The 27,609-nt window shown below is 35.7% G+C and overlaps 1 protein-coding gene across 2 annotated transcripts in view; it reads right to left on the bottom strand.

Annotated features, from left to right (window-relative positions):
* The window catches only part of PRDM5 (PR/SET domain 5), a 96,578-nt gene that overhangs the window by 32,430 nt on the left and 36,539 nt on the right, over window positions 1-27,609 (bottom strand). For both annotated transcript variants that reach the window (XM_026081436.1, XM_026081435.1), the window contains 6 exons: window positions 26,151-26,230; window positions 19,318-19,402; window positions 17,847-18,004; window positions 11,337-11,430; window positions 6,037-6,197; window positions 1,952-2,045 (listed from right to left, as the gene is read on the bottom strand). In XM_026081436.1, coding sequence (XP_025937221.1) covers window positions 1,952-2,045; window positions 6,037-6,197; window positions 11,337-11,430; window positions 17,847-18,004; window positions 19,318-19,402; window positions 26,151-26,230 — 672 coding nt within the window. The remainder of the gene's footprint in view (window positions 1-1,951; window positions 2,046-6,036; window positions 6,198-11,336; window positions 11,431-17,846; window positions 18,005-19,317; window positions 19,403-26,150; window positions 26,231-27,609) is intronic.

The following is a 27,609-nucleotide window of genomic DNA, read 5'->3' on the forward strand; positions in this document are numbered from 1 at the left end:
TTCTAAAGGACATAGCCCCCAAAGATTCTCCTAATCCTCATTCTACATGCTCTTCTATTTGTGCTCTTCTACACATCTTGTAGAAGTGATAGAAAAGACGACAGGGCAGAAGACTGAAGAGAAAGACACAGCAGGTGAGACTGTGCATGAAGGACTTGGAAAAGAGATGAGAAGGTGAAGTTGTAGAAGAAAGAGCAAGCAGAAAGAAGAGGAATGGACAGAAGAGAACTGCTGCATCGAGATTCTGTATCTTGCCAGCTTTGAACTTCAGTGCCTCTTGTGCCTATGATTATTGTATATAGTAACCATCTGAACAGAATCTCTATATACAGGCTTTTATGTATATATTTTTATACAGCTGCTCTGAGGGAAATATGCTCCAAACATGGAATTTAGCAAAGAACAAGAGCTGAAGACATAAATCAATTTTAGCCTTTTATCCTGACTGCAGGACCACTAAAATTGCTAGTGTCTGTGGCAGTCACATTCAAAATTGTCAAATATATAAAGCTAAAACAACTTTTAATCTTTACAGACTTTTGCTAAACAACGTAGAAAGCCAAATGATTAAAAACACCAATTCTGTCATCTCCCTGCAAACCAAATTTGTTTATGCAAAACTGAATGGAATATCATAGGAAGGCTATTTGTTAACTGATGCTTTGTCTGTCAAAACCAAATCTATACCCTTTTGCATCAGAGGCAAATTATCACAAAGCAGCCTCTTTCAGTTACGTGCCATTTATTTGAAATGAAAACATAAGCTCAGGTAAGTGAAACTGACCCACATGCCTAATTTATTTTCAGTGTGTTTACAGAAGTACATGATAGGGAAACAGTAGTACAATCTGGGTCATAACATAAAATAAGTTAAAAAACTCAGACCCAGGACTATTGCAACAGAAAACTAATTTTGAGTTAAAGTATACTTAAAGTAGAACATTCTAATCCGGGTAAGACACAGGCTGTGATAAAGTCAGAAGTTGCATCAATATGAAATTAGAGTTTCAAGACTTCGCAGAAGCCATACAGATGAATAAAGTCATAGCCAAAGATTCAAACTTATCTTCATTTCACCGACAACTGAAAAGGCCCAGATAAGAGCTTGTGATCTGGGTGGTGTTCTCATTTTTAGAGATTAATAAATAGGATCAGTGTTGCAAAACAGCACCTTATAATTTTGCAAACCCCTTCTCTAGTGGCTTAATAATGTTCAAATACTTCTTAAAAAAGCAAAAGTATCACTGTTAAAGTGGATCATCCCTTTATCTTCTGACAGGGCATCTATCATCTCTTTTTAACATTCTATAGGAATGAGAAATTACATGACCAATGAAGAAGCAGAACCAACGATGTCCTTACAGCAAAATTTTTCCTATGAACAGACAAAACATCAAACATCTTATTTCTGTTTTAACTGATATTTTTAGTTGAGAAATCACTGATACATATCTGTCAGCATACTTTTTTAAATACTTATTTTTATAGCATACTACAGTCAACATATGCACTATAGGGATTCCATCAATGTTTCAAGTCAATAAAGACAATTTCTATCTGCTTCATGTCACAGGAGCAGGTCTTCAGTGGGTAAAAATTGTCATGGCTCCACTGAAATCACTCAACCAAACAGAAACAGTTGGCAGGTTTTAGTTTTATGCAACCAAACACAAACCTAGCTTGATGCTTAGTAAGCAGTAAGTTCTCGTGAGCAAATAGAAGGATAACCTAACAGAATATTAACAAACTATCATTCATATATATTTATAGTCGAGAACAGAACATAGTTTTACACATAAAACACCTGAAAAAGATGGTGTATTAGGCCACTCTACCTTGTAAATTTGTATTTCTGCCTGTAGACAGATGAAGCAACTGTACACATACTTAGAGGTACCTTTCTATATATGCAGAAAAACATCTCTGCTTATCACAATAAATATCACTGTACCTGTATGGCTTCGAATATGAACTCTCAGTGTTCCATTGCTTGCAAACTTCTGTCCGCAATATGGGCAAATTTTCTCCTTTTCTCCTGTGTGAGTCTACATGGGGTGCAGAAAGACAGGAATGAAAGTTTCAGCATAGCTTTAAAGAAATGAAATACAGAACAGATTAACTATACTTGACTTTAGCCATTATTCTCTCCAACAACCGTTATGTATTTTATTCAATCACATCAGACAGAGATGCTAAGTAATTAACCATGGGTGTTCCTTCAATTCATTTCTAAAGTTTCTAAACTAATCTTCTTATTAACTGCGAAATAAACTGGCTTTTGAGCTCATCAGTTTACAGTTTCCTGAACAGTTACTATTACAAATGCCCAATTCATCTTTGTGTGTTTTCATAATTGCAAGAATAAGCCACCTATTTTCCAGTTTGATATCTGTTATAGCAGTTGCTAAACCAGTAAACAACAATTTCATTACCTAATAAAATTAACCTTAATAAATTAGACTATTATTTAAAAGCTTATAATTTTACAATTATAATTATAAATTTACAATTTATAATTTATTTCATTATTAAATGTAGTGGAAAGAGTTTTACACCATCTATTTTAACTTTTCCCATTGTAAAACAGGACCTTAACTGGAGCTTTAAAAGGTCTCTATGGAAATTTGTGCACATGATTTCTGAGACTGTCTCACAGGCATGAAACACAGCCATCCACTCATCTGATGTATGATAGACAGCAATCCTTCAGAGTGCAAATTTTCAGTCATTTCAGTCAATACAAATTGCATAATTGGATCCTGTCTGGTTTGCAATAAGTGCTAGAATCAGATTGCATATGCAGCATTGATAATGAGAAGCATACCAAATATTTGCAATTGTCACTAAGTCTAAATGATACACTGAATTTGTCTTCTGAAATTAAGTCTTTTAAGGCTAGAGTGACTTACTGTTATAAAAAGAATTATTTAAAAATGGAACAAAAACTGAATTTACCCATCCAACCTGTTCAGTCACTAGAAAGGTCACCTTGAAATAAAAGTTACATGTAGGGGTTCTCATCACTTTTCACACAGTACTTTAGACTCCCAATTCTGAAAAGAATTCACTGTGTTTTTAAGTGCATAATTGAAGGTAAGCGCTTACTTAATTTTTTCCCCTGTGAACATGGATACTTGCATTTAGAGGGGATATTAAGGTATACCTCAAATTAGCATACATAAGATTCTCTTCTTAGCGACAGTGATTACATATGAACAGATCGACAGTCACATTCAACAGTATCTAACCTCATAAAAAACTGAATTCGTACAAAAAACTGAATTACATACTGCGTAACTGCAATATATAAGGAAAAGGGAACTTGGTGTGTCTGGCCAGATTAATGTGTTTTTTGATAAAAGCAAAATAAGAACTATCATCTTAACTTATTTTCACTGTATTTGCATTTAACTTCTGTATTTGCCTACCCTAATTGACAAAAAAAAGTTTTACAAGAATATATTGTAATAAAACTATAAACAAATATAAGAAGACTTGAAAACTTTCAACAACTTCAAAGAACAAATTATCTTTCCATACGGAAAAGATGAACTTTCTAATACATTTATGCCAAATAACTAAAATGGGACTTCACTGCCCCCACAACAATTCCTATCTCCTGAATACCCTGAAACTCACTTTTCAGACTGAAGATTTATCAGCCTATTGAATAACTTGCCATTATGTCAGTGACTGCTTTTTTTAAGGTAAATTTTGGATTCTTTCATTCATGTTTGTTAACTTAATTAAAATGGGTAAGAAAAGTAATATTATTAAATGATATGTCCATCTGACAATTTGGGTTTCAAGCTTTCCATATGATTCTTTTCGGATAGGGAAATTTATTCTTATTTTTATGAATGACCTTGAACTGATATAGAATTCTTCATTCCATCATAAAAAAAACTCTTTTAACATGGTACATATTATGATGCAACTGAAGGAAAAATAATTGAGATACCATTTCAATATGTAAAGGACTTGCATAGTTTTCGCTCCCTGAGATTAGAGATGTTAATGTTAAATCCATCTTGATTACGATAGAGTTCTTTAAAAACCACTTATATATTTAACAGCAACACTGGGGGATACCAGACAGACAACTATTAATTTATTCCCAATAACCAAAAAACCCACAGGATTTCCAGGAGCAATACATTACTACTACAAGACTCACAAACATATAGCTAGTCCCAGTCTGACAGCAACACAAAGCAATAGTAATTACAATTAGGAAGGAATGTCAGAGAAAGAATAGGGATAAATGATAAATAGTAGCTGCTTCCCATTAAAATACATATACATGCTTGTATATTGACATTTTTAACTTTGCCTTTATTAATGCCCAATAGTAATTCATGCTAAATATTTAAAAAAGGATTCTGAGGAACAGAAGTTTAAAGATTTATGCAGAGCTTGTCAATAACTCAAAGAAACATTTATAATTTTTGGATCTTAGGATCCATCTTGGCAAGATTCCTCATAAAGAAAGTTAATCTGAAATCAATATATAAGTACTAAAGGCTGGGTCTGTCACTCAAGTGATTAACACAAGTAGACAGAGGTCAAAAGTTTCTGTGCCTGAAAAGCTGCCCATTTTTTTCCAAACAAATCAGTTGGTCTAACAAAAGATATTATCGCTTCCTCCGATTCTTGTTTCCCAAGAAAATAAAGAATCAGAAAAAAATCACCAGTTTATTTTGTGGACCCTTTATTTTTGAGTTCCTTAGACCAACATATCTGGGGCTAAAAGAGAAACATGCTTTAAAATTCCTTATTCTAAAAGTAACAGAAGAGAAGGGAGGAAGTGCGTCCCATAATGTGAAGTTCTCTAACTGTATTGCAGCAAAATTCAATTGATTTCACAGGCCAAAGAATAACTGATGAATCAGACTATTTGAATCTCAGTCATTTTACAGTACATGTAGTGAGGTCTACAAACAAGGTAACCCCATATCATTCTAGTTTGTCTAAGGTAAAGGTGGAATTCTTCCACCAGATCTACCTGGGAGGAAACACCTCTTCGTTACACAGCAATGTCACACAATCACAGGAAACTGTTCTCCAGCTACTGTAATTATTTAGTAACTTAATGCATATTAAACATGAGACAAGCTGCATTTATAACAAACAGAAGACAAAGATAAACAGCAAACACACTAACATACATTTAGTGAATGACTGAGACTTTTAAAGGACCACAGAAGAAACTGAAGCAACTTTTTTCCTAGTTGGTCCCATTGCTTTTTGCGATCTGTAATCATGTGTTAAAAGATCAAGCACACATTAAGGAGACAGCGCTGTCCATTAAACTAGAGAATTCAGTTGTCTGATATCTGCCAATAACTTGATCTAGGCTCCAAAGACGTGTTAGTTCCAACATCTATTAGACATGGTAAGGTTGGAGAGATGTTACAAGACTCTCTTATATTTTATCCTCAATTCCAAATACAGGTTTATATTATAATGCACAGTGCTTACCATAATCACGCACACAAAATATTGTACATAAGTACCACAGTTTGCACTCAGTTATTTTACAGGAATATATGAAGTACATGACCAAAAATACACGCATTATGTTTTTCGACAAACTCTCACATTCTGCATTTGGTGGCAACACCTGAGCTGATTTGTTCCTGATTCAGTTATTTTCCTTGCATTTCTCTCCTAGTAACATCTACTTAAATCTTACCTGTGAGCAGGCTGTTTCTTCTAAAGTTGACCCCAATGCCACTCTGGAGATTGGTATATAGGCATGTGGTAAGGGCAGCGCAGCAAGTCCCATCTGCTACCTGCCTGATGTTGAAGTACTTACATAGGACTTATACGTATTTATCCCCTACAAAATCTGGGTGCCATCAATAACCCTACTATAATATAACTCTGTAATAAGCATTTTAGGATGTTATGTACTATCGCAGTTTTCTAATGAAAAGCCAGAAATACAGAAGCATCCGGGGATTTTATGTTTAGTCACAATCTTACGGACATACAAGGAATGAAAATGAAAATGAAAGAACTGATTCTACTCACTTTCTTATGACTTTTCAGGACAGAGGGTGTCACAAAAGCTTTGTCACAGAGATCACACTTATATTTCTTATGACCATCATGTACAACTTGAATATGAACATTTAATGTGTCCTTTCTTTTGAAGGTAGCATCACAGTGATCACACTTGAAGGTCCTCTCACCTTATAAAAATAAAAATTGAGGTTTAAAGATACCAACTTTTTGTGGCAATCACGTTAATGCTATTTGTTTCAGAAAAATGAACAAATGTGGCAAAAGGAGACAAAGGAAGAGCTGGGTCCTGAGAACAGAAAGAGAAAGAATACCACATCAGGTAAAAAAAAGTCATTAGGGAATTAAGAAAGTGGAACATAGTCATGACAATAAAATAGTCACAAATGTGAGATTAAACTCTACAGCCAAAGATGAAATGGAATTTTAAATGGCTGCCAGTAGAAAGAAGCACATGTTTTTCCAGCACCTAGTCACAAAAAAAAAAAAAAAAGATGAAATAGTTTTCATCCTTTGAAACCTAAGTGATAAGAGGTATCTTCCTCAATTTAAAAGAAGGCTCAAAGCAAGAAATACTGACTTTGAGTAAACTATCTAATTCACTTCAGCAAAGGCAAACTCAGAGGAGGAAGATAAAATTCTAAGTGCTATACCAGTGCTATTGTTCAACCTATGGCAATGTGGTTGAAGGTTATGAAAGAGGCAAGATTAATATTATCAGTTGTTTTAAACTACAACAAAGTATGTAAGGGAAGGGAAGAAACATATTGTGCAAAGCTGCATAAATTTTTTCAGAGGGGAAAAAAAACCAAAGAACAAAAAAGTCAAGACAGATGATCCTGGAGAGAAATCATTACAGTGAACCTTCTCTTCACCACGATCATAAATGCAAAGAGCAGCTCTTCACTTTTAATTGTTAACTACTATATCAAGATTACAAGTTAAACATCTGTAAAATGGTAGTCATTCAGAAATCAAGGATGCTTAAGGTATCTCCAGAACCACACCCAGTATAAACTGGAAATCAGGTGCCCATATCCTAAAATACTTTCCAAACAATTGCATTACAAAGAAGGATCACCAAAATCTAAGGATTATCCTCCACCACTCATTTTTCAGGGCAGAGATCTGATCTATAGTCTCCTGATCCATACGAATAAGATAAAAGTTTCTATAAGTATAGGCTACTTTTTCCAGTAGAAAGGATACACACACAGAGCTAAACTCATGTTCTTGATACAACTCATTGGAGGATAAAACCGTCCTTGTCCTGGTGTTAGTCCAAAGGCCAATATGAATGAAATTGATTTCTGTAAGCTACATATTAAAGCTCATCTGATACTACATATTCAGGCACTGAAAAAAAATTTTTATTACATGTTATACATGCAATACATATAAGCGAAGCTTATGGTGCCCACAAAAAAACAATGGTGCCCAAATACACATGAACATTCTCAACCCTATGAAAAAAGAGTTTCTATCTCCTACAAATCAACCTTAAAAACACTTGAAATCTCTCATTTACTTTTGGTTTGGAAAAAAAAAAACAGTTTTGTCTTGGACAACACAAGAAGAATATGCTTTAAAGGTATTAGAGCGCAGGTTGCCTTATTCCCTCAATACTTCAGTCTATCTATTAGGAAGAAGAATTTTCAAGGTCAACAGGGATGCATTTTAATATGCTATTATGTGGCAGTTTAACACTGATACTGCTTCTAACTGCTTAGTGAATCTCTTCAGCCCTAGTCTTGGGAACATGTGACTACTGTGCTAGCTGGAAGTGAAGTCATTACTATTTTCCCTAAAGTAATGTGCAAGTTTCTACTGCTTCAACAAAGGAAAAAAAATTCCAGTCATTTCTTTTAAAAGTTACTTTTTATAAGAACTTCTATGCTTTACGAAACTTTTTATTTTAATTGACCTTTTTTTCCCCTCTCTTTTCTTTCTCTTACAGAAAATAATTAATCATAGAATACTGCAGGAAAAAATACAGCTCATGTAATATATTTCATGGTACCTCACTGCTGTGATAAACGACAGCCAGATTTCAGAGAATAAATGCAAGAACATGTCTGCTTCTTAGAATATGTCATTGCCAAGAAACAAGTTTTTTCTAGTGACTTTGGTGGTTAACAGTAACTGTGAAAGTTACCAAATAAATCTTTTATATCAATAAATAAGCAATGAAGAAAGTATTTCTCTATTTTCAGTCAACAGGTGTGCATTGCTCTAGATTAAGAGGTTTGTTACAAAATTGTTACCAAATACAGAGAATATATATGTATGTACATATATTTTATATATGTGTATACATACATACATGTATTTTATATATATATACACATATATGTGTGTATATACAGATGCACACACACATATATATGTTCTCTCCTCAGGCCTGGGCATTCTAGAGAATGGAAGTAAACAAGGAAGTGCATCGTCAACTTCAGTTCTTATCACACCAGGAAGGAGGGAAACTTTCTCGGAGTGCTTGACATGAAATATCTTCAAATCATTATATGCCTCCAAAGAGGGAAGCAGAGCACTGACATAATATACCCTGTAGTGCTCTCCTCCAGAAATACAAATCATAACGTGAATGTCTTTCCTGGGATTGGTTTTAACTATTTCATTGCTGTGCCTTCCTTATCACAAAAAACATAATGAAAAATAGGACTACTTGCGCTTCATTTGAAATGAGCAATCTCCAGTGCCCGCTTTTGCTGACCCTGTAAAAGGAACTAATTAATATTTCTCTTAATATCAAACATTCTGCTCGTAGATTTTTGCTCTGGAAAGCAAATACCCGAAAAGGTTGATGTCCTTCTCAGCAGACACAATCTTGTTCATGCATATCTCCACAATCCTACATAACTGAATGACCAAAGCAAAGCTGCTTAGGGCTTTTCATTCTTTTTGGCCTGGTTGCTTACAACCACATGAGCCAGTATTAGCCAAATTTGAGCTATCATACATTCCTTCCTAAACACCACTGCTGAGACTAAAGGGGCATTGCCGGTATTGCCAGTGGCATAATTAGAACATAGAACCTAATATTAGCAGCAGCAGCGTGGCTAACAGAAAAGGCTGGGCAGACTCTCAGAAGACAAGTTAAGTTTACACAGCTAGAACCTGGGGAAAAAAAGGGATTGGGGTGGTTTTGATTTCTCAATTAAGCATATTTGATCTTGAATTTTGAAAACTATATCCATGATGCCTTTTCCAATTTCAACAGCTGAAAAGTGAGCTTTATAAAATATACTGTTCTTTCCAGTAAATTAGGTTTGTAAAATAAATTTTAAGTTATTCTACATCATTCTGCAGCGTGCCTATTCCTAAAACAATGTTTTTGAAAGTTTGGGATGTCATTTTAAAGGAATACATGATGCAGACTGAATTTCAATTTTTCCTAGAGTTTTCAAGATTCACAAAATTTTTTCTTTCCCACAGCACAAAACTGTAAGCCAGCTAAACACATCTGGACATTGTTTTGTTTCTCTCCTTTCTATAAAACAACAAGTATATTTTAGTTCTATGAGAGGAACTATCATCCAGCTGTAGCACGACAATGCCTAAGATTCTGAGTTATTTCAAGTATGAGAAACTCATTATCATGGCAATACAACCTGTCAGTCTCAGAGTTAGGTCATGAGGGGAAAAGTTATGCATTTCTTCACCTGGAACACAAGCCCTTGGCAGACTACAGCAGAGCCCCTTGTTTTAATCACAGTCTTGACCTGAAAACTGTTTATTCTTCAGTTCATTCTCGTAATGACTTTCACTTTGCTATTGCTCTGTCAACACTTCTTTTATAAAAGGACTACACATAAGGAAAATGAGGGGCTGCAGTATGACCATATAAGCTTTTTGCTCCACATTCTGCTATATTATGGCCTACTGTCAAGTTGGTTTGTTTTTTTTCCCCAAAATAAGAATAAAAACTAGCTTTAAAAATCTGCCCTGTGGGAAGATTTGATTTAATAAAAATGCCAAATATTATTGTTTTAATGCTTTGACTCATTTTGGAGATATTTTTAGCTAAGATGGCAGAAGAAGAAATCACTTTCAAGCATCTACTCTGTACCTCAACAAAATGTCTGCTTCTGCACCAAGGAAGACTGAGAAGACAGAATGTCTGTGCCACTGCAGTTCACGGCCTGATATATTAATATTTGCTTAATCAGTGATCATTCAGAAACAGCTAAATCTGCCACAAGTCACAAGCCCTACTCAAAGCCCTCAAATTTCCTGAGCTTCCATCCTTCTGAAAAACAAGTCAAAACATATGTTTTTCGAGAGACCATTATCAAGGCCTACACTTCCGGGTATGCTTCTGGGTATGAGAAATTACTGGTTTTGGACATTCTGCAAATGAAAAAGTCCATCTATACATGCATGGTGCACTGAAATACACACACTGAACAGGATTTCAATATTTTTATTACATCATTGGATATAGATTTTACAAAATTCAGTATAAAATTCATGAAACTGCAGAACCAAACGCTCTGCTCTAATAATTTATCTATCAGAAATACTGACACACTGGACAAAAAAAGGAAAGTTTATTTTTTGAAATTGCACCAGTGTAAATATTCCCAAAATCAATGCACTGTCTTCACAGCTACAGGGATTTTAGATCATGAATAAGTTCTAAAATTTAAATGGCTGACATCCACATCATTGCATGGAAATTTAGGGCTCTTTTAATACTAAAGACAGAGTTCCACAGAAAATAAATCCTACTACCACCTAAAAGCAAGGAAAGAGCACATCTCCAAAACTTCTAAAGGAGAAAGAACCTTGAAACAGTGAATTAAGAAACAATATAGAGTGTCAGAAGCAAGTTACTCACGAGGAAAAAAGGGCACAGCATTTCTCTAGGCTGCTACTCCTATTCTATTGTCAGGAAGCACTATCTTATGGCTGAGCCTGGCTTAGGAGACATATTATCAGTTCCAAGCTGTAAAACAGATTACCTACAAAAGCTGAGTAAGCCACCTAGTTCTCTTTGCTTCCATTTCTCCTTCCTTAAAATTATGATAATACTATCAAGAAATCCTTTGTCAACAGACCTCAAACCATCACTAGATTTTCTAAAGTAAATTTGGATTTGCAGTTAAGTGTATTTAAAGACCAGGTTTGAATTTGGCTCTGAATTTTCTAACTCCCAGGGTTTAGAGATGAATTTTAATATTACTGTAACATAGCAAGTTGCATATTGGAGCAAGGTGCCATATGTCTACCTTTCTCAGTCAAATATGAGAACTCAGAAAGTTCTTTTTCCCCTCTGAGTTAGCACTTACTGTTATGAATTAGTAGATGTCTTTGTAGAGAGAATGGGGTTCGGAACAAAGCCTTGCATTCTTCACACTGGAATGGTCTCTCTTCAGAATGGGTCTGCAGATGAAAGACAACATGTCAGAGGAGAGGATCAAGGAAATCTATTAACTGTGGCTGTTACAGTAATTACAGCTAATTTTCCAAACTGGATTCAGGAGGGGATATCATAGCAATATGAAATATCAGGGGAGAAAGAATTAAAACAATCATCATTCTGTCTTTATCTGGAACCCTGAAACTCAACATAGCAGCTACTCAATACATATATCATCCAAGTCCTCAGAAGGGTTATATGGAGGGTGCATGTAAATAGAAACAAAAGTACAGAATAACTGGGAGGAAAACTGCATGCTCAGTTTTATTGCTTCATCAGTACTAATATTTGCCTTCACTACTTAGTAATACTAATAAATGCCTTAAAATTTAATGCATATACACAAAACCCCGTAATTTTTCTCAGCTGATTTTAAAGGTAAAACTGACCTGATTATCTCAAGGGAGCAATTTAAAATTCATCAAATACAATTTCTCAAATCATGAGACTAGTCTTACACATCCACATCTCAGCTTCATGCATTTAAAAAAAGGAAAGAAGAAAAAAAAAACCCAGAAGCATCAGAATTGGGATTTTTGTTTGCTGCAGTAAAAATTCACCATAGCCAACAAATAGCCTCATCAAAGCCATAAATAAGACAGAAAGCTAAGCTTGGATGAATCTTGCAAACACGCTGCACAGTTGCTGGAGCAGATTTCTGGAGCTTGTGAAAGATCCAACTTCTACTTCCATAAATTTCAAAGCACTTTCACTGTTTCACAGTGTTATTAAATATTATCCCACTATAGACAGTAAATTAATCTATACAATTTGTTATCTACCCAATTTCTACTCTTTTTCAAAGAAAAGCAAGTTTTTAAAGCATCAGTGTCTGAATACTGTATTAGCTTACAAGGACCTTAAGTAAAACCTGCAGCGTCAAGGGGAGAAGGGGAGGGACAGTGTATTTTACAGTATGTAAGGATTATGTTAATAACAAAATTATGTAAATTAGTTAATTTTGTAGCCTAAGGGTAATTATTAGCATTGTATACAAGTGTCTAATCTATTTCTGTTTAGGGTAGAAAAGTTCATAATACCGTAAGACACTTATAGCTGTCCCTTAAACTGGGGAGAAAAAAGGAGCAGTGGGAAGTCAGCATAATTACTTAGATGTAGACTCAGGATCTTGAACCCAGATTGATTTTAATCCAAATGTCCTCTCAAAACAATACCAAAACATTAGTGTACTTGCAATGGGATATAGAGGCTTTGGATTCAAAGTCAGTTCCTTGTCCCCAGCCAGAGTCACTTAGAGCAAAAAGACAACTGGACCACTGTCAAACATGTGGAGTATGTTACATGTCATATAAAATGTGCCAACTATTTCAGTCCAGCTCATAGAGGTTCACATTGCAGTTTGTGTTAGTTGACACCCTGCTTGGCAGTCTCAGCAGTCAGGCCAAGGATTGACAGGACATGAAGAGACTGAACTACCTTCTCACCTCAATAGGTGGTTCCTCCAGAACAGGGTTGAGACATATTGACGAGACACTGTGGGGAAGCTCGCAGTGCTGCTGTCTGTGCTGTACCTGTTCTGTGGATAAATAGAAGGGTTCAGTCTCTAGGGCTGTCAATCTGGCACCTTTCACGAGCGCAAAATTCATGTTGTTTATTTCAAAAACGCCCTGTTTTAGAACACTCACCACTTGAGTGACAGCTCTGAAGAGCACAGTGATTCATACCGAATTCATTCTTAGCATCCCCTTGTCAGTTCTTTTAATCTTTTGACCAAAATACAAGCATTCATCTGCATTCCTTAAGTTCATTAAAGAGACAAATGCCTAACTAGTTGTACCAACATTCAAGGGTACACAGATATCCCAAATCCTCTCCCACTTTTCTGAACGGTCCGGAACGAAGTTAGGTCTATTTCAAAAACCCATGTAAATCTTAAGGAGGAGCAATATCCCCCAAACAAACATATTAGTTCTCATACTGTGCTCTTTTGAACCACTTATAGGTTCCAGATCAGAGAGGGCTTCCAATTCAATCAGAGCAGGGGCTGAAAATTTCAGCTGTCAAGGCATGTCCCATCGGTAAAGCACTTTGAGATGCATGAATCAACACCACCATCACATCTTTTCACAATCCTACGTTCAGTTACACAAGCTAGGGATCAGCTATGAACAGCACGTTTATTCTACAGAAATCCAAATTGCAAACGTGAGCTAGTATATTTGCTGTGCTTAAATTAGATGTTAAGATTCAGCTAATCAGGTTACTAGAAACTACTAAAAGAGATGTTATGTTATACGGAATATTCAAGCAATCTGCTATATAACAGGGTATGTCCATATCTGACAGTGGGTACACAGTACACACACAAACTAGGTTTCGAGTTTTAAGCTACATATTTAATACACACACAGCAATATAAACAAAGCAATGGACTACTCTACACTTGTAAGATGATATGTCCAATTTCATTCTCCAATAAGTGCCCCACCAGCAACATGCCAAATGCAGTGGGCTGCTCTTAATTTGAATATGATAGAATAGATCGCAGTCACTCTCCTGTGAGGCACCCTCTAGAGTTGGCCTTCGCTCAAATAAGACAAAGCAGCCACTACAAAAGTTTGCAGCATCTAAATTCAAAAGGAAGGCAATCAAAAGTGAGCTGCACTCACTATTTTAGGGCCTGATTCAGAGAGGAATATAAGCAGTATGCAATGCCAACAGTGCAGTTAGTTTCAATAACTTGATGTTCTGCAGCTGAATAGAAGCTTTAGACATTTTTCTACACTATTCAAAGCTTTTTCTGTGAGTCAGTGCTGGGCTTAGCCTTGAACTATATTAAATGTTTGGATACAGTACTGAAATCTTTTGTAAGTGTAGTAGCAAGAGAAAGATTCTATCTACATCGAGAAAATATCATTACATTTTTTTTCTGTTATTGCTTCACCAGACATTTCCACCAGACTGGGACATGGAAAATAAAACACAAACTAAGAACGCATGTTTTTACTGCTGTCTCCTCTAGAGCAGGTCTATACTGTTGAATGAACTGTTTCACTGTTAAAATGCCAGTAAGGCCATAAACAACAGTAAAAACAAAAAATCCTTCTGGATATACACATTTCCCACTATTTATGTATTCACTAGGCAGAAAACCACAACTTATCAGTTCCATTCGTCTACAAAAACATAACCACATATCTTCTTTAAATTCTTTTTCTCTTAAAGATTTGAACACAGAGCAATTACTTTCTTTTTAATTTTCATGTTTTCTATCAGGCAACCACTGATTACGTCCACAGTATTTTGAAAGGTACAGAAATTCTAGACACTGGAGTAGGCTCATTTGGAAACAGTGCAGGCATTAGCATCAGGCATCAAAAACTCCATACAGAATGAAGTGTCATGCCACAAAGAACCTACACCTCTAACTCTTCAAGGTTTGCTGATGCCTAATTTTAGAAGGATTCAGTGCACTTTTTGAACAGTAGCATGAATAAAGCATCTGAGGATGCATCTAATGGCAGCCTTTCTTACCACAGCATTTCTGGAAGTTCAAATCCAACCTAAGGCTACTCATTCCCAGTAGAGAAGCTGAGGGAATGCAATTTTTACAATTCAGTATTCTCCCCAGGACCAAATAACCCTAGATTAACTGTAAACCCTTTAAAATCCTGTGTCTGCTGACCTACTTCTGCTCACCGGTCATACCATCATATTTTATTTTCTGAATGCATGCTATACACACAGCAACAAAGGAGCAGATGGAACAAAATCTCTCTTCTCTCCTGTACAGAAGTAATATGCATTAAATGGACAGAATATGCACTTTAATTCAGTCTAGCCTAGATGAAAGCTGACTAGTTTTATCTGTAGCACAATTCAATACTATGCATACCTCTTAATTTCAGATACTATTCTCTTCCCTTGACACACAAATGGAACTACATTTTTGGTCACTTAGTCGTTTAGTCCAAGCTTTTTCAAGATATCTGAGCTAGTTCCGCATTGCATAATAGTTTTCAGCGCTGACATCTCCAAGCGTGTGCCAGAGCAAGTTCATAGACGCACCCACACAGAGCAGCGCAGTACTCATATGCAGAAGCAGTGTATCAGAGTGGTAGCACAGCAGAACTAGTGCTTCCTGACTCTCAGGTCTGTAACTATAATGGCTTAGTCAGTGCTAGGTTACTGTTCCTGACACAATGCACCACTGAACACAGCAAAACTCACTGCCTATCTCCCAGTGAAAGCCAATGAAATGTGATGACCTAATCTCCTTCTGCCCCTTTGAAACGCCCCAACAACAGCCCACATCCAAGAGATGTTTAAAAATATGTGTTGTGGGAGCCAAGTTTCATTTTTACTCTGATACTTCCAACACAAAATCAGATTAAATATCCTCCCTAAAGGAATCACAGAAAAAAGAACAACAGGTTTCCCTCTACAACACAGAATAAAATTCAAAGTCATAAAACTTACACCCTGTTTCTTATTATTAATAAACTCACACTCTTCCACCCTAGTAATGGTATAGCCCTCTCAAAATCATGGCACTTAAAACTACTTTGGCATCCCAAACTATGACATCCTTAACTTATTCCTTATAATTGGTCTTGTGCATACAAATCCATATTCCATTCCAAAATCTACTACATCTCCTTGTTTTACCTTCATTAAAGGTACATTGCTGGATTGCAGATGAGAGAGCCAACAGTGTCAAACTCTGGCACGTAGTTATGCTAGGCAGTATCTTTGAAATCTCTCTATAATCAATGGAGAGATAGGTGTCTCCAAAAAGCAGTTCAGAAGATCTATCTTGGCCCCTTTCTCTTAGGCTCATCTCCTCATTCAGCCTGTGAAATTAGAAACCTAAATGCGGATGGGTGAATATTCCCTGCTGTTTTGGTAAACCTTACGTAAACACAGGAATAAGATTCTTTCATTACCAGACAGGGTTGATTTACAGCCAGTACTACATGCAAATAGATTCAGAAAAAAGGTATTCCAAAATGCTTTAAATTATTCTTTTGACAAAAATTAGATACTTGCTGAACCAGTCTAAATTTAATATTTCTCCCAGCAAGTAGAGTCTCTAATCCTTGTCAGATACTGCAAGGTTTTTTTCATGCAATCCTTGCTTATGCTAGTGGTACTGCTGCTTTGAACACAGAATTGGGTCAAAGTGTTTATTCATAATTCATACTTAATCCTGAAGTCCATTCTCAGCCAAAACTCCCTATCAGCCATCAATTGCAAATTAACATAAGGAAACATTACATTTATTCACTTAAGATATAGAAGCATCTTTCCAGATAATATTTTAGATATTTTCAATTAGCCTATACCGAATTGGCAAGATTCTGCCTCATGTTTTTAATAGTCTAATACATAAGATACAATCACAGCATATATGGGAGCTAGTCTCGTCTTTCAGTAGGCTTCTGCATGTTTTCTGTTTTAGGCAGTCATCACTGCTTCATCCTACAAGAGGTGTTATTACTACTCTCATATGAGTTATAGCTGAAAGTGCAAGAGATGGTGCAAAGGTCCTGTGCCAAATTCCCAGATGCCATATAACATGAGCCAGACTGTGTAAGACCTGTAAGTATGGCTATATCAGTTTCCTCAAAGAGGAGGGAAGGGGAAGAGAAAAAAAGAAAAAAAAACAAGAAGGAAGGGAAGAGAAGGGAAGGGAAGGGAAGGGAAGGGAAGGGAAGGGAAGGGAAGGGAAAAGAGTTCCAAATACTGCACAGGAAATCCGACAGATAATATTTTTGCAGTCTTGTAATTCTGAAACAGCAGTCATCTGTGCAGCCTTGCCATTGAAAATGTAACCCCTGGTTAAAAGTAATTGCAGGTATTACAGAAATTAGGCCAGGGAGACTTGAGCTTTAAATCAACAGAAGCAGAGCACCCCTTCATGAGCATATTTCTCAAGTAATGTGTCTTCTGACACTGTTGTAATGTGTTAACACTACCCAGTGCAAATCCAGTATTGTTTGAAAGCAGCTCCTGCTAAGTCCAACAGTTAGGAATGACTGCAACAGGACTATACTTAGTTTCATTCGAAGACAGTATTTTTTAAAGAACAAAAAATTTGAAGACATTTTAGATCTGTTAAAATTTAACTTGATAACCTAATATTAAAAAATTCATAAAAATTAAAATTGGGATTTATGTGATGCTTTTAGTGAAGAAACTGTGGTTTGCTTTTGCCTGTTTCACTTTTTTTAATAATAGAATTCATTTAGTATCTTGAGATTTTAATTATAACAAAGAACACTAGAAAATACATTTTCTAAAACTTTAATCCCATGTTTATAAGCATGCCAGAGCTTAATGATCAACCATTTAAAAGAAAAATAGCTGCAAATCTGAGGCTGGCAGACCTGTAAACAACAACAGCAGAGTGTTTTACCTTCTTGTGATTCTTGTAAACATTTCTGTGGGCAAATCCCTTTCCACAAAGCTTGCATTTATAAGGTTTATCTTCACTGTGTATTATTTTGTGTGCAGTCACTTGATCAAGTCGTTTGAAGGACTTATTGCAAACCTCGCAGGTGTAGGGGCGTTTTTCTGCAGAAAATGAGTGGGGGACATTTAATCTCCTGTTTATACAGGGGGAGAAGATGAAAGGCAGAGACAGTCATCTCCTCAGAGAGATTTCTGCAATTAAGTCAACCCAATTAAGATTAAACCAATTAGAAAGACATCTAATGCCCTTTATGTTAGACAGTTAAGTCACTTCACAAAAGATGAGCCATGGTGTATCTCAAGAAATTGGCACATTCTTTGCAATAATCATTGCTAAAACTAAATTCTGATTAATTAGCTTAAATCAAAAGAGAATGACTTCAAAGAAGAAAACCCTGTTTCCAGATTACAAATGTGAAAGAGGGCATGACAGTTTAAATGTTTTAAAACTTAATTAACAATATACATATTAGCTTCCAAAACCAAAAGTTGCTATGCAAAAAGCCTTTATGCTTCAGCTGGTGACTGCAACTTTACTCCATTAATGCTCATTCAAAAGTGTCAAAAGCAAGCTAACAGCCTCTGAGATAAAGCTTATGTCACGAGAAACAAGTTTTCAGTGTGGACTGATAACAAGAAAATACTTCAATTACAAGCCTGTGCAGCTGTAAAAACCTGCATTTTTTAAATGTTAACGTATTTGACAGAACAATGTTTGTGTTTCCACTGTGTTGGTTGATGTTTCTAATCACTGGTGCAAGTCAAAGAAATGCTAGATTCCAGTGATCACAAATTCTGGCCAAGCCAATTTGTGTCCTGCTGCCAAACCTGCAGACAGAGGTCACTCCTGCTCATGGTGACCTGTTCTAGCAGAGGACAGGCACGATGAAACATTTATGTGCGGCCTATGGAATAGTGAGGAATATGAGCTGCTTTTCTCTGACTGGAAGCTCTGTGCTTATGAGTCCACTAAAAAAAGAAAAAGTCTAAATGTTTCCCCCTTCATCACAGATCTCTGGCTGACACCTTACCCCAGCTCCCATTCTCTCCTCTTCAACATGAAATTTCACTCACTAGTCCTTCTCCTCCTCCATAAACCAAGCAGCAACCTTTTTCCCCATCCCCATAAAACTGACATATTCTGCACCAGCTAGCATGAAAGAATAGCTTGACAAAGCAGCAACGGGAAGAAGACTACAGCATTACATATGGATTTTCTAAAGGCTTAAAAATGATAGCTTAGATGGTTTCTCCTTGGAACCTGAGATTTGCTTGAATGGCCGAGGACAATGCAGAATACATCAAGCCTTCTATAAGAAAATAATTTGGGTAAAAATTCAGTATACATGAAATATATATACATATATACATGCACACATATACACAGGTTTGTCTGTGTTATTTTTGCATTTTACCTGAATGAGTTATCATATGGCGTTTTAGTTGATTAGCTGAGATAAATTTCTTGTCACATTCCTGACATTCAAAGATCTCATGAACCTGCAAAATGAGTGTTTAATGATAATTAAATACGTGTCCCAAACAAGATCACACTTCTTAAATACACAGAAATTCTCTAACAGACTCTAATTATTTCTTAGCCAGTAGCTATACTAATATTAATGGATATACTGTGATTTCTCCCCTACTACTCCCCTGCTGAACAACAGTATGTCTCAAAAAATAAATATTCATAATTCCAAACAAAAATATATCACTAAAGCATTATTCAGAAACAAAACTTGTGCAAATTCATAATATTAGATTAATTTAAAATATCATTAATATGGAAGCGTAAAACAGAAATACCTTTTGGGAACATTTTGTTCACGGAAATAAGATGATATAAGTAAAAACAATAACACAATAACTACCTCATAACAACTGTAATATTTTTAAAAACAAGCACTATCAAGTTCTATTAGAATTTACCTCTACTCATAAAATACAATCCAATTAATTACCATTGTGATTTTAAAACAAATTATACTCCATCAAACCACTTAGGGACACTTTTATTTTGAATTTAACAGGTCTTGATTTCATTTGGTTCAGTGCATTTCCACTTCCAGAAAAAACACATACACATAAAGCTTGCATGTGAATGCAACAAGCTGTATATATACCGGTGCAGCTGGCAACTATGTGCCCTTTACTGTGAGTTAGGAATATGGCAAAAATCACATTCCTAACAAAAGTCAAAGTCAGCATAACTACATCAGCAATAGCAATTATTTCACTGTTATCATTATTTAACCTGGGAAAGAGAGACAATTCATGCAGCAATGGAACTTTGTAGGATGTCAAACTCTTTCCAGAGTAAGACAAGACATCATTACAGGTCAATTACTGTTTCTTTTAGCTCAAAGGTTTTTGGAGGTAAGACACCAGAGGGGCAGCATTCTCTCTCAAACTGCAAACACAGTAAGAATGAGCAAGATTTTCAACATCACATTACAAAGTCATCAAGGACAAAATGTCTCCAATAGTTAGAAGCAGAGTTAAGAACTGCAACTTCTGATATCCAGTTGAAAAAAAAATCCTGTGTTATTTATTGTTCCCAAAAAAACAGAATTTACATACAGTGCTCAAGCACATATCCTGACTACCATCCACCTTCCCCTCCGTATTACATTCGCCTTCTGCAGCCTCAGCTCAGCCTAGTCACATTTCAGCCTTTTGGAACTGCAACCTTAGACCGCAAAACTACCAAGCAGAGATGATGTCTCATAAAGTGTTTGTGGAGAGTGCTACAGACTTTATATACAAGAGACTAGCAGCTAAAAAAAATTAATATCAAAGGTTCAACACAGTACACTAATGTAACACATATTTGGGGACACCACAATAAAAGCGTTCAACTAGAGACTTCCACCTAAACAACAACAAAAAACAAAACCCCAAAGAAATTCTCCATGAGAATTTTGTCTCACAACTTCTGCTTCACCATATTTTTGTGCTGCTCCTCCCAAACTAACTTTAAAGCAAATTACATGTTTTAACAAACTAGAGAGAGGTTATGGCACTTCCTAAAGCCTCTGCACACTTGTACACTTTTGACAGTCATGCTTAGCCAAATGCCTAACCAGAATCAGGTGGTAAACTCAAATTAAGATCATTCATTCTAAATATCATGTTTATGCAGCTTCATTTCAAATTAATTTCTTCTATATGTATAAACAAACTACCACTCTATCCCTTCCCAATGATCTTGATTTTGACTTAAATTTTTGACTGAAATTTATATAATTCAGCTACCAACTACTATCAGAATACCCCCTACCCCAATTATTTGAAGCAACTTTTCAAATATTCTTAAGTCTAATATTTAATGTATCAGAACACAGATTGTGCTTTAACTCTGTACATCCATCTGACTTCAACTTATGCATATTGTTTATGAAAAAGCCTCACTGGATTTACTTGCGTTCAGATACAGACTTGTGTGCATGTGCATTAGATAGAAACAGCTATCAAACATATATTCTATAACTGGCACTCTAATCAGTAATAAAAATATAGCAAATATTATGAATAAACATATTTGAAGGAATTTTCATTTTAAGGAAACTTGTCAAGTAACACATTTTATGAGTTAGTATTAGTACAGTATGCAAAGTCATTCAGTCTGGAGTATCAAAGACAAGTGCTTGCATAGTAATTTATTTCTATTACAAAATTATACCCATTAGGGGGCTGTAGCAGTTATCAACATAAACCTCAGTTACATGAAAGTTAAAACATAATTGTTGCATAGGGCTTTGAAGAGCTACAACTTCAGAATACAATTTGCTAAAGAACAAGAACCTGAAAAAGATCAACGTATGTTCAGATAAATATACTCCTTCACTTAAAGGGCTGACAATCTTACAATCTTCATGATGTCTATTAAAAAGCAAAAGGTCATTAAAAAAATTTGAGGGGTGAAACAGACCTAAAACTTCTAAGATACAAGACACTCATAATCAGCTTTTCCAATAAACTAGTTTGAACTTCACTTTTCCACTCCAAGAACTTGATCAGACCATGTGTGTTGGAAGGCAGTGCTTCAGGAGAGCAAGGGTATCAGAATATTGTATCCAACCAAAATTAATCTATGATTGTGACAATTTAAAAATGATATATTGAAATTTGCTTTCCCCTACATTTCTATGGCTGTCATACTGACCATGACAAATGAATATTACACAGTAATACAAAAAGCTGCCTAGTTGAACAAAAAGGGGCAGAAAAAATACCCAGGAACACATGGAACTGGCAGGTGAGCATAGGTGATGTTTAAAACTGGCTCATCTCACCACAGTTTACAGGAAGTCCCTCTTTATAACAAAGGGAGAACAGCAAATTGAGAAGGAATCAACAAACTTTCATAAACAAAATCTCTCAGCCTCTTGGACAAAATAACAAGTAGGATCCTTCTTGGTTCTGCCGTTTCCATGCTAGCAGACTGCTACAGCTTGCCCCTTAAAGGAGTATCTTACAGATTCATCTAAAAAATCCTCTTGTTCACAGATCCACTAGTGCAATAAAGCAACCAAGCCTTACTAGCAAAGTCCAATCCTATATTTTATACAGGTGTTTGTTTTACAACATTTTCCAAAGTCAAAAACTTCACTGTGCTCGAAACTGTCCTCAAACTTTTGTCTTGGCAGGAGGATTAGCTATACTACCATTGAAAAGACCAGTCTAGAGTAAAAGTTGGAATATTTCTCACCCTGTAGCTATACAGTCAGAAAAGAGACTCATCCCTGGTCTACCTACATGTGCTAAAAATGTAGCACTATCAATTCTGACTGCAGCATCATTCTGGGAAAGAAACCAGCAACATTGAGATTTGGGGCTTGTTCAGGGCTTTCTTCCCTTTCCACATACGGAACCACAGAGCCTCCATGGAGATCCGTGGCAGACTGTGTTATTCAAGCATATATCCTGACTTTTAAGTTTTAGCTTCTGTGAACAATTCAAGTTCAAAATATGAGAGACCTGTGTTCCAAGGTATGAAAGGAACCCTTTAGCAACCGTAAGTCTCAAGAAAGACAACACTGTCCTTGCTTGCTTGCACAGTTATTATTGTTGAATGATTGAGTTATACATTCTACTTAAACTTCAGAACCTAGCATCAGACAAGAATTTAGGTGGTGTTTTATTTGCTCTGGCAGGAGACAGCACAAACCAATAGAAAGGAGATTTTACAACAAACCTTTTCATTTTACTACCCAGTCTTCTGTAAGCTCCTGTACAGCATTTTCTGAACAGTGTCTGCTGGGGTTTTATATTATTTATACGTCCATATTACTTAGCAGCCCAAGTCATGGATTAGTATAACTATCGAATAAAAGGATGTCACTTTACAGTTGGAGAATAAGACAAAAGAGAACATATGGATATAGACAGAAAGATACTGCTCACCGTTACAAGCAATGATGCCAGTGGATTAGCATCATAATTGTTGTCAAATTTTTGCAGGCATCATGCAGAAGGAGGGTTGTATCAGCATAAATGGTTTTGGAAATCAACTAGAAAGTCAAAATGCAGATGACACTATGCTGGGTAGGGCTGTAATCACTAAGGAAGACAGGATCAGAATCCAAAATGATTTCTACACTCTGAATGAAGTTCAAAAACTCTCAACATTTAGGAAAGAAATCAAATACCACAAATACCACATGAAGAACAACAGCCTACATACAACCACTACAGAAAATAATAATGAATTTCAAAGGAAATATGAATAACTAGTGGTATGCTGCTGCTAAAAAAAGCCACTGACATTCTGAGATATATTAACAGATTTACCTTCTGTAAAACACAGGACAATCATTCCACTCTGCTTGGCACTACTGAGGGCTCAGTTAAGCAACGCTGCTCTGATTTAGGCAGCAGACTTCAAGAAGCACACAGATGAACTGGAGAGAATCCATAAGAGGAAAATGCTTACAAAAAGAAATAGTAGTTTGGAAAAAAAAAGATGCAGGAAGGAAGGTTGAGGTAATTGTGTTTGTACAGTCTAGGAAAGACAAAGGGAGTTCACAACAGTTTTGCAATATGCTAATGTGTTATAAAGAAGACAGCGATTACTTTTTTCCTCGACATTCTCTGTGATAGGACAAAGAGCAATTGACTCAATTTGCAGTAAAGAAGATTTAAGCCATCAGAAAAATACCCTAACAGTGGACTAAAAAGCACATTCAAAAAAATATCGTGGTACTAAACTTGAAAGTCAGAATTCAAAATGATACCTACAGAGGTAGTAGAATTTTCTTCAGTGGAACTTTTTACAAGATGAGACAGCATATATCTAGGATGATTTGGGTATATACTTACTCCCCTCTGTGAAACAGTATGGGCTAGAAAACCTCCTGAGGTCTCTCCAGCCCTACATTTATTTGAATTTATTGTGATAAAGAAAAAAACAGCAAGTGGTGCCAGCAAACATTCATGTGGTAAAAGCAACAGGTTAGAAAAGGATAAGACTAATAGACAGAGGATGATGACAGCAGAGTTAAATTGTGAATTGCTGAGAAAGGGCTTATATTTACAAACTTAAGGCAGAAGCAATCTACAAGACATAAAAAGCAAAAAATCTGTTTAAATCAAAGATGACATGAAGGTTCCAGGTCTGAATAATAAACTCACAGAGAAAGAAGGTAAACAGGGTGGCAACAGGAGGGATTAAGAGATGCGTTTACTCTCCGAAGGGACTGTCAGTTTTCCCTCTTTCTGTTTTCCTACTGCTCAGGCTTATTTTCTGTTATCTCATATACCTTACCTCCCTATTTCCTAGTTTTATTTCTTTACATTGACATTTTTGGCTTCTCTCTTTCCTTCATGTTTCATCTATTCCTTTCTCATTCTTTCTACTCCCAGTCTAAATATTTTTGGTGATGTTGGTGATTGCTTCCTGCCCCCCTATCCCCCAAAAGCACAACAGTTCAAATACCCAGAAAGCATGAGTCCTATATGCAACTCCCTTCACTATCTGATGTAGATTTGTGAATCTGGAACACCAATTTTCTGGATATTTTAAAGGAGGAAGCAAGCAAGAAGATATAAAGTTTTATGCATAAAATGTTCAAGGTGGCTCTTAATGTAAGTGCTCAAGCTACCTACCAATCAATGCCACCGGTACAGCCTGTTAATTTGTGTCCTAGTGTCTGCACAGAATGGCAACTCCTGACACAAAAAAAATTTTCATAAAATGGACACACTTAAAAACTATGATATTTTGCATTTTAAGGGTCACCGTAAGGTGCACTGATGTTTAAGAACTGTGATAAACTGTGGCAAGGCATACTATGACTTGGTCTGAGGATTAACAAAGCATAGGTCTGTTAGCCAAGAAATGCAGGGCATATTATTACAAGCAAGAAAAATAAAAAAAGAAAAAGGAGGGGCCCCACCATTCCCTTCGCAACAACGTGTTTTAATTGATAACATCTATATCCTCACTGGATTCAGATTATAACCAGGGCATTATTAAAGACTCACAGTTAATCTGATAAACAGTACAATGTAGGTTTTTGTAAAAACAGATCTCCCAGGTTTTAGTGATTTATCAAATTAATCTTGCAGGGACTTCCTTTGGGTATAATGGATTCAGAATTTCATACTCATAGTCTATCTGTATTTCTATATGAATCCCCTAATTTCCAATAGATGCTTTTCAAACTATTAACTCTTCCTATTCTAGTTATAAAAGATTATGTACAAAACAAGAAAGAAAGAAGACAATGAAACTTTCTTTTTTGGGAGCCAATTTCTATACTACTACATAACTAAATTGCAAATAACACCCTTACTGTTACATGCAAAGTATTAAGAAAGATTGACTGCATTTTGCACATAAATTGAAGGCTCATGAATCGTACATTGAATTTGTACATGAATTGAAGGCTATTTTACTGTCTGCATTATCATATGAGTATATAACATACTTTTATGTTTAGCTTACTGTTTAATGATGCAGGTAAAGAACAGCAGGCAACCTTGGCTTAGCCTGGGAATGCACAAATGATACAAAAACATTTTTATATTTGGTAAAAGATGCCCTAAAATTACAGGAAGATTTTTGGTTTAAAAAATTGTGATTACAAAAATAAATTCACATAGTAAAAGACACTGGTTTTGTAACCATGGAAAAGATTACCCAAAGTTTAGCATTACATGAACTTTCAAGTGACCTAGGCACCACAGTCTTACATCTTAGTGAAGTCAAAGCCTGCTGTGAGTTAGCCTTCATCTTACTGACCTTTCGATGCTCTTGGAGATTTGTTGCTGAGGAACATTTCTTATTGCACACTGAACACATCAGCTTCTTCCTAGAATTTCCTGAAACAGACACAAAATACCGGCAACATCTTAAAAAGGAAGTGCTAAGAAAGAATCTAAATATTTCCACTGAGTTCATGATTTTTCACAGGTCATTTGACTGACACAAGATTTTTACATTTGTACCCCATCTTCAAAGTATTGGGTATCAGGAGTTCTCTGTGGGTGTCCAACAAACCAGTTACTGATGGAATGTAAATCACAAAAAGTAGAGCAATAAAGAAAGCAAACCTTAAAACAGATATTATCACATGTTCACAATCAATTATGAAGAGCACAATACACTTCAACACTAAGAACAATTCACTTTAGAACTGAGTAGTTTATTTCATCCAGAAACCAATACATCTGTATCTTCAAAAACATCATGCTAGAGGTTTAACAGAATCATTCCTGACAGGAATTAGTGCAGCAATGACAAAAAAGATCCTATACTGAAGTCAAAACCACTGTTTCTCATTTTTCTTTATTTAGAAAGCATTAAGCATTCAACTGTATAAAATAATACATCATTAATGCTCTTTTAATTTAATAAGATAGGGAATTTGTATTAGCACCAGATGAAGAATTCGAATCTAGTCTATAATGTAAATTACAAACCAAACTGAAGGTCAGCTACCAGATGTATTTTCCTTCCTCTTCACAGTTGCTTTAAAAAGTGACAGAGCATTTAATTGGGTTTGTCTGTTATTTACCATGGTTTCAAATTCATTTTAGTGCCCCACAAAGCTATTTTATTAGAGGCAAAGACATCACTAACCTAATTCTTTGTTTATAACCACGTGTCCATGCAAGGTATTTCCTCGCTTTTGTAAAGGACATTCATATTACACTAAAAAGGGACATAGAGCCAAAAACGAGACAAGTATTGCTTAGTCAAAGCAAAAAGGAAGTATGGAACATAAAACTCATGAGATGGCTTCCAGCTCAATATTTCAGACTCAGAGCACCCTATATCGTTCCTGTTTTTGCTCTCCTAAAGAATTAATATTTATGTTGATTTTGATTATTTTGTTTTCCAATTTTTTTCTTGGGAGTAATTTTTTTCTCTCTGAAAAAGAGTCTGGCCTTATTTTGTCTTCCCTCAAAAATATTAAATTTAACTAAATAATGTTAATGACAATCCCTCTCTCCATTTATTTATTTTAGTACTAAAAAAAGGCTTGTAAGATCTCATGTGCTACTTTAGACTATAAATTACAACATATATATAGACAAAATAACCAAATAAAGATGGTTAACACGGCTGGTCTTGAGAGCTCTCAACCGAAGATGCCTCAGGAAAGCACACAGTGCACTCAAAATTTTGGTTCATGAAGTAGAAAAGAGACAAAGCCAACAAATGTGACTGCAACAAGTCAGTTTGTGTACTGAATTCT

Source organism: Apteryx rowi, unplaced genomic scaffold, assembly GCF_003343035.1.
Source record: "Apteryx rowi isolate R43461 unplaced genomic scaffold, aptRow1 scaffold_55, whole genome shotgun sequence".
Classification (NCBI taxonomy): domain Eukaryota; kingdom Metazoa; phylum Chordata; class Aves; order Apterygiformes; family Apterygidae; genus Apteryx; species Apteryx rowi.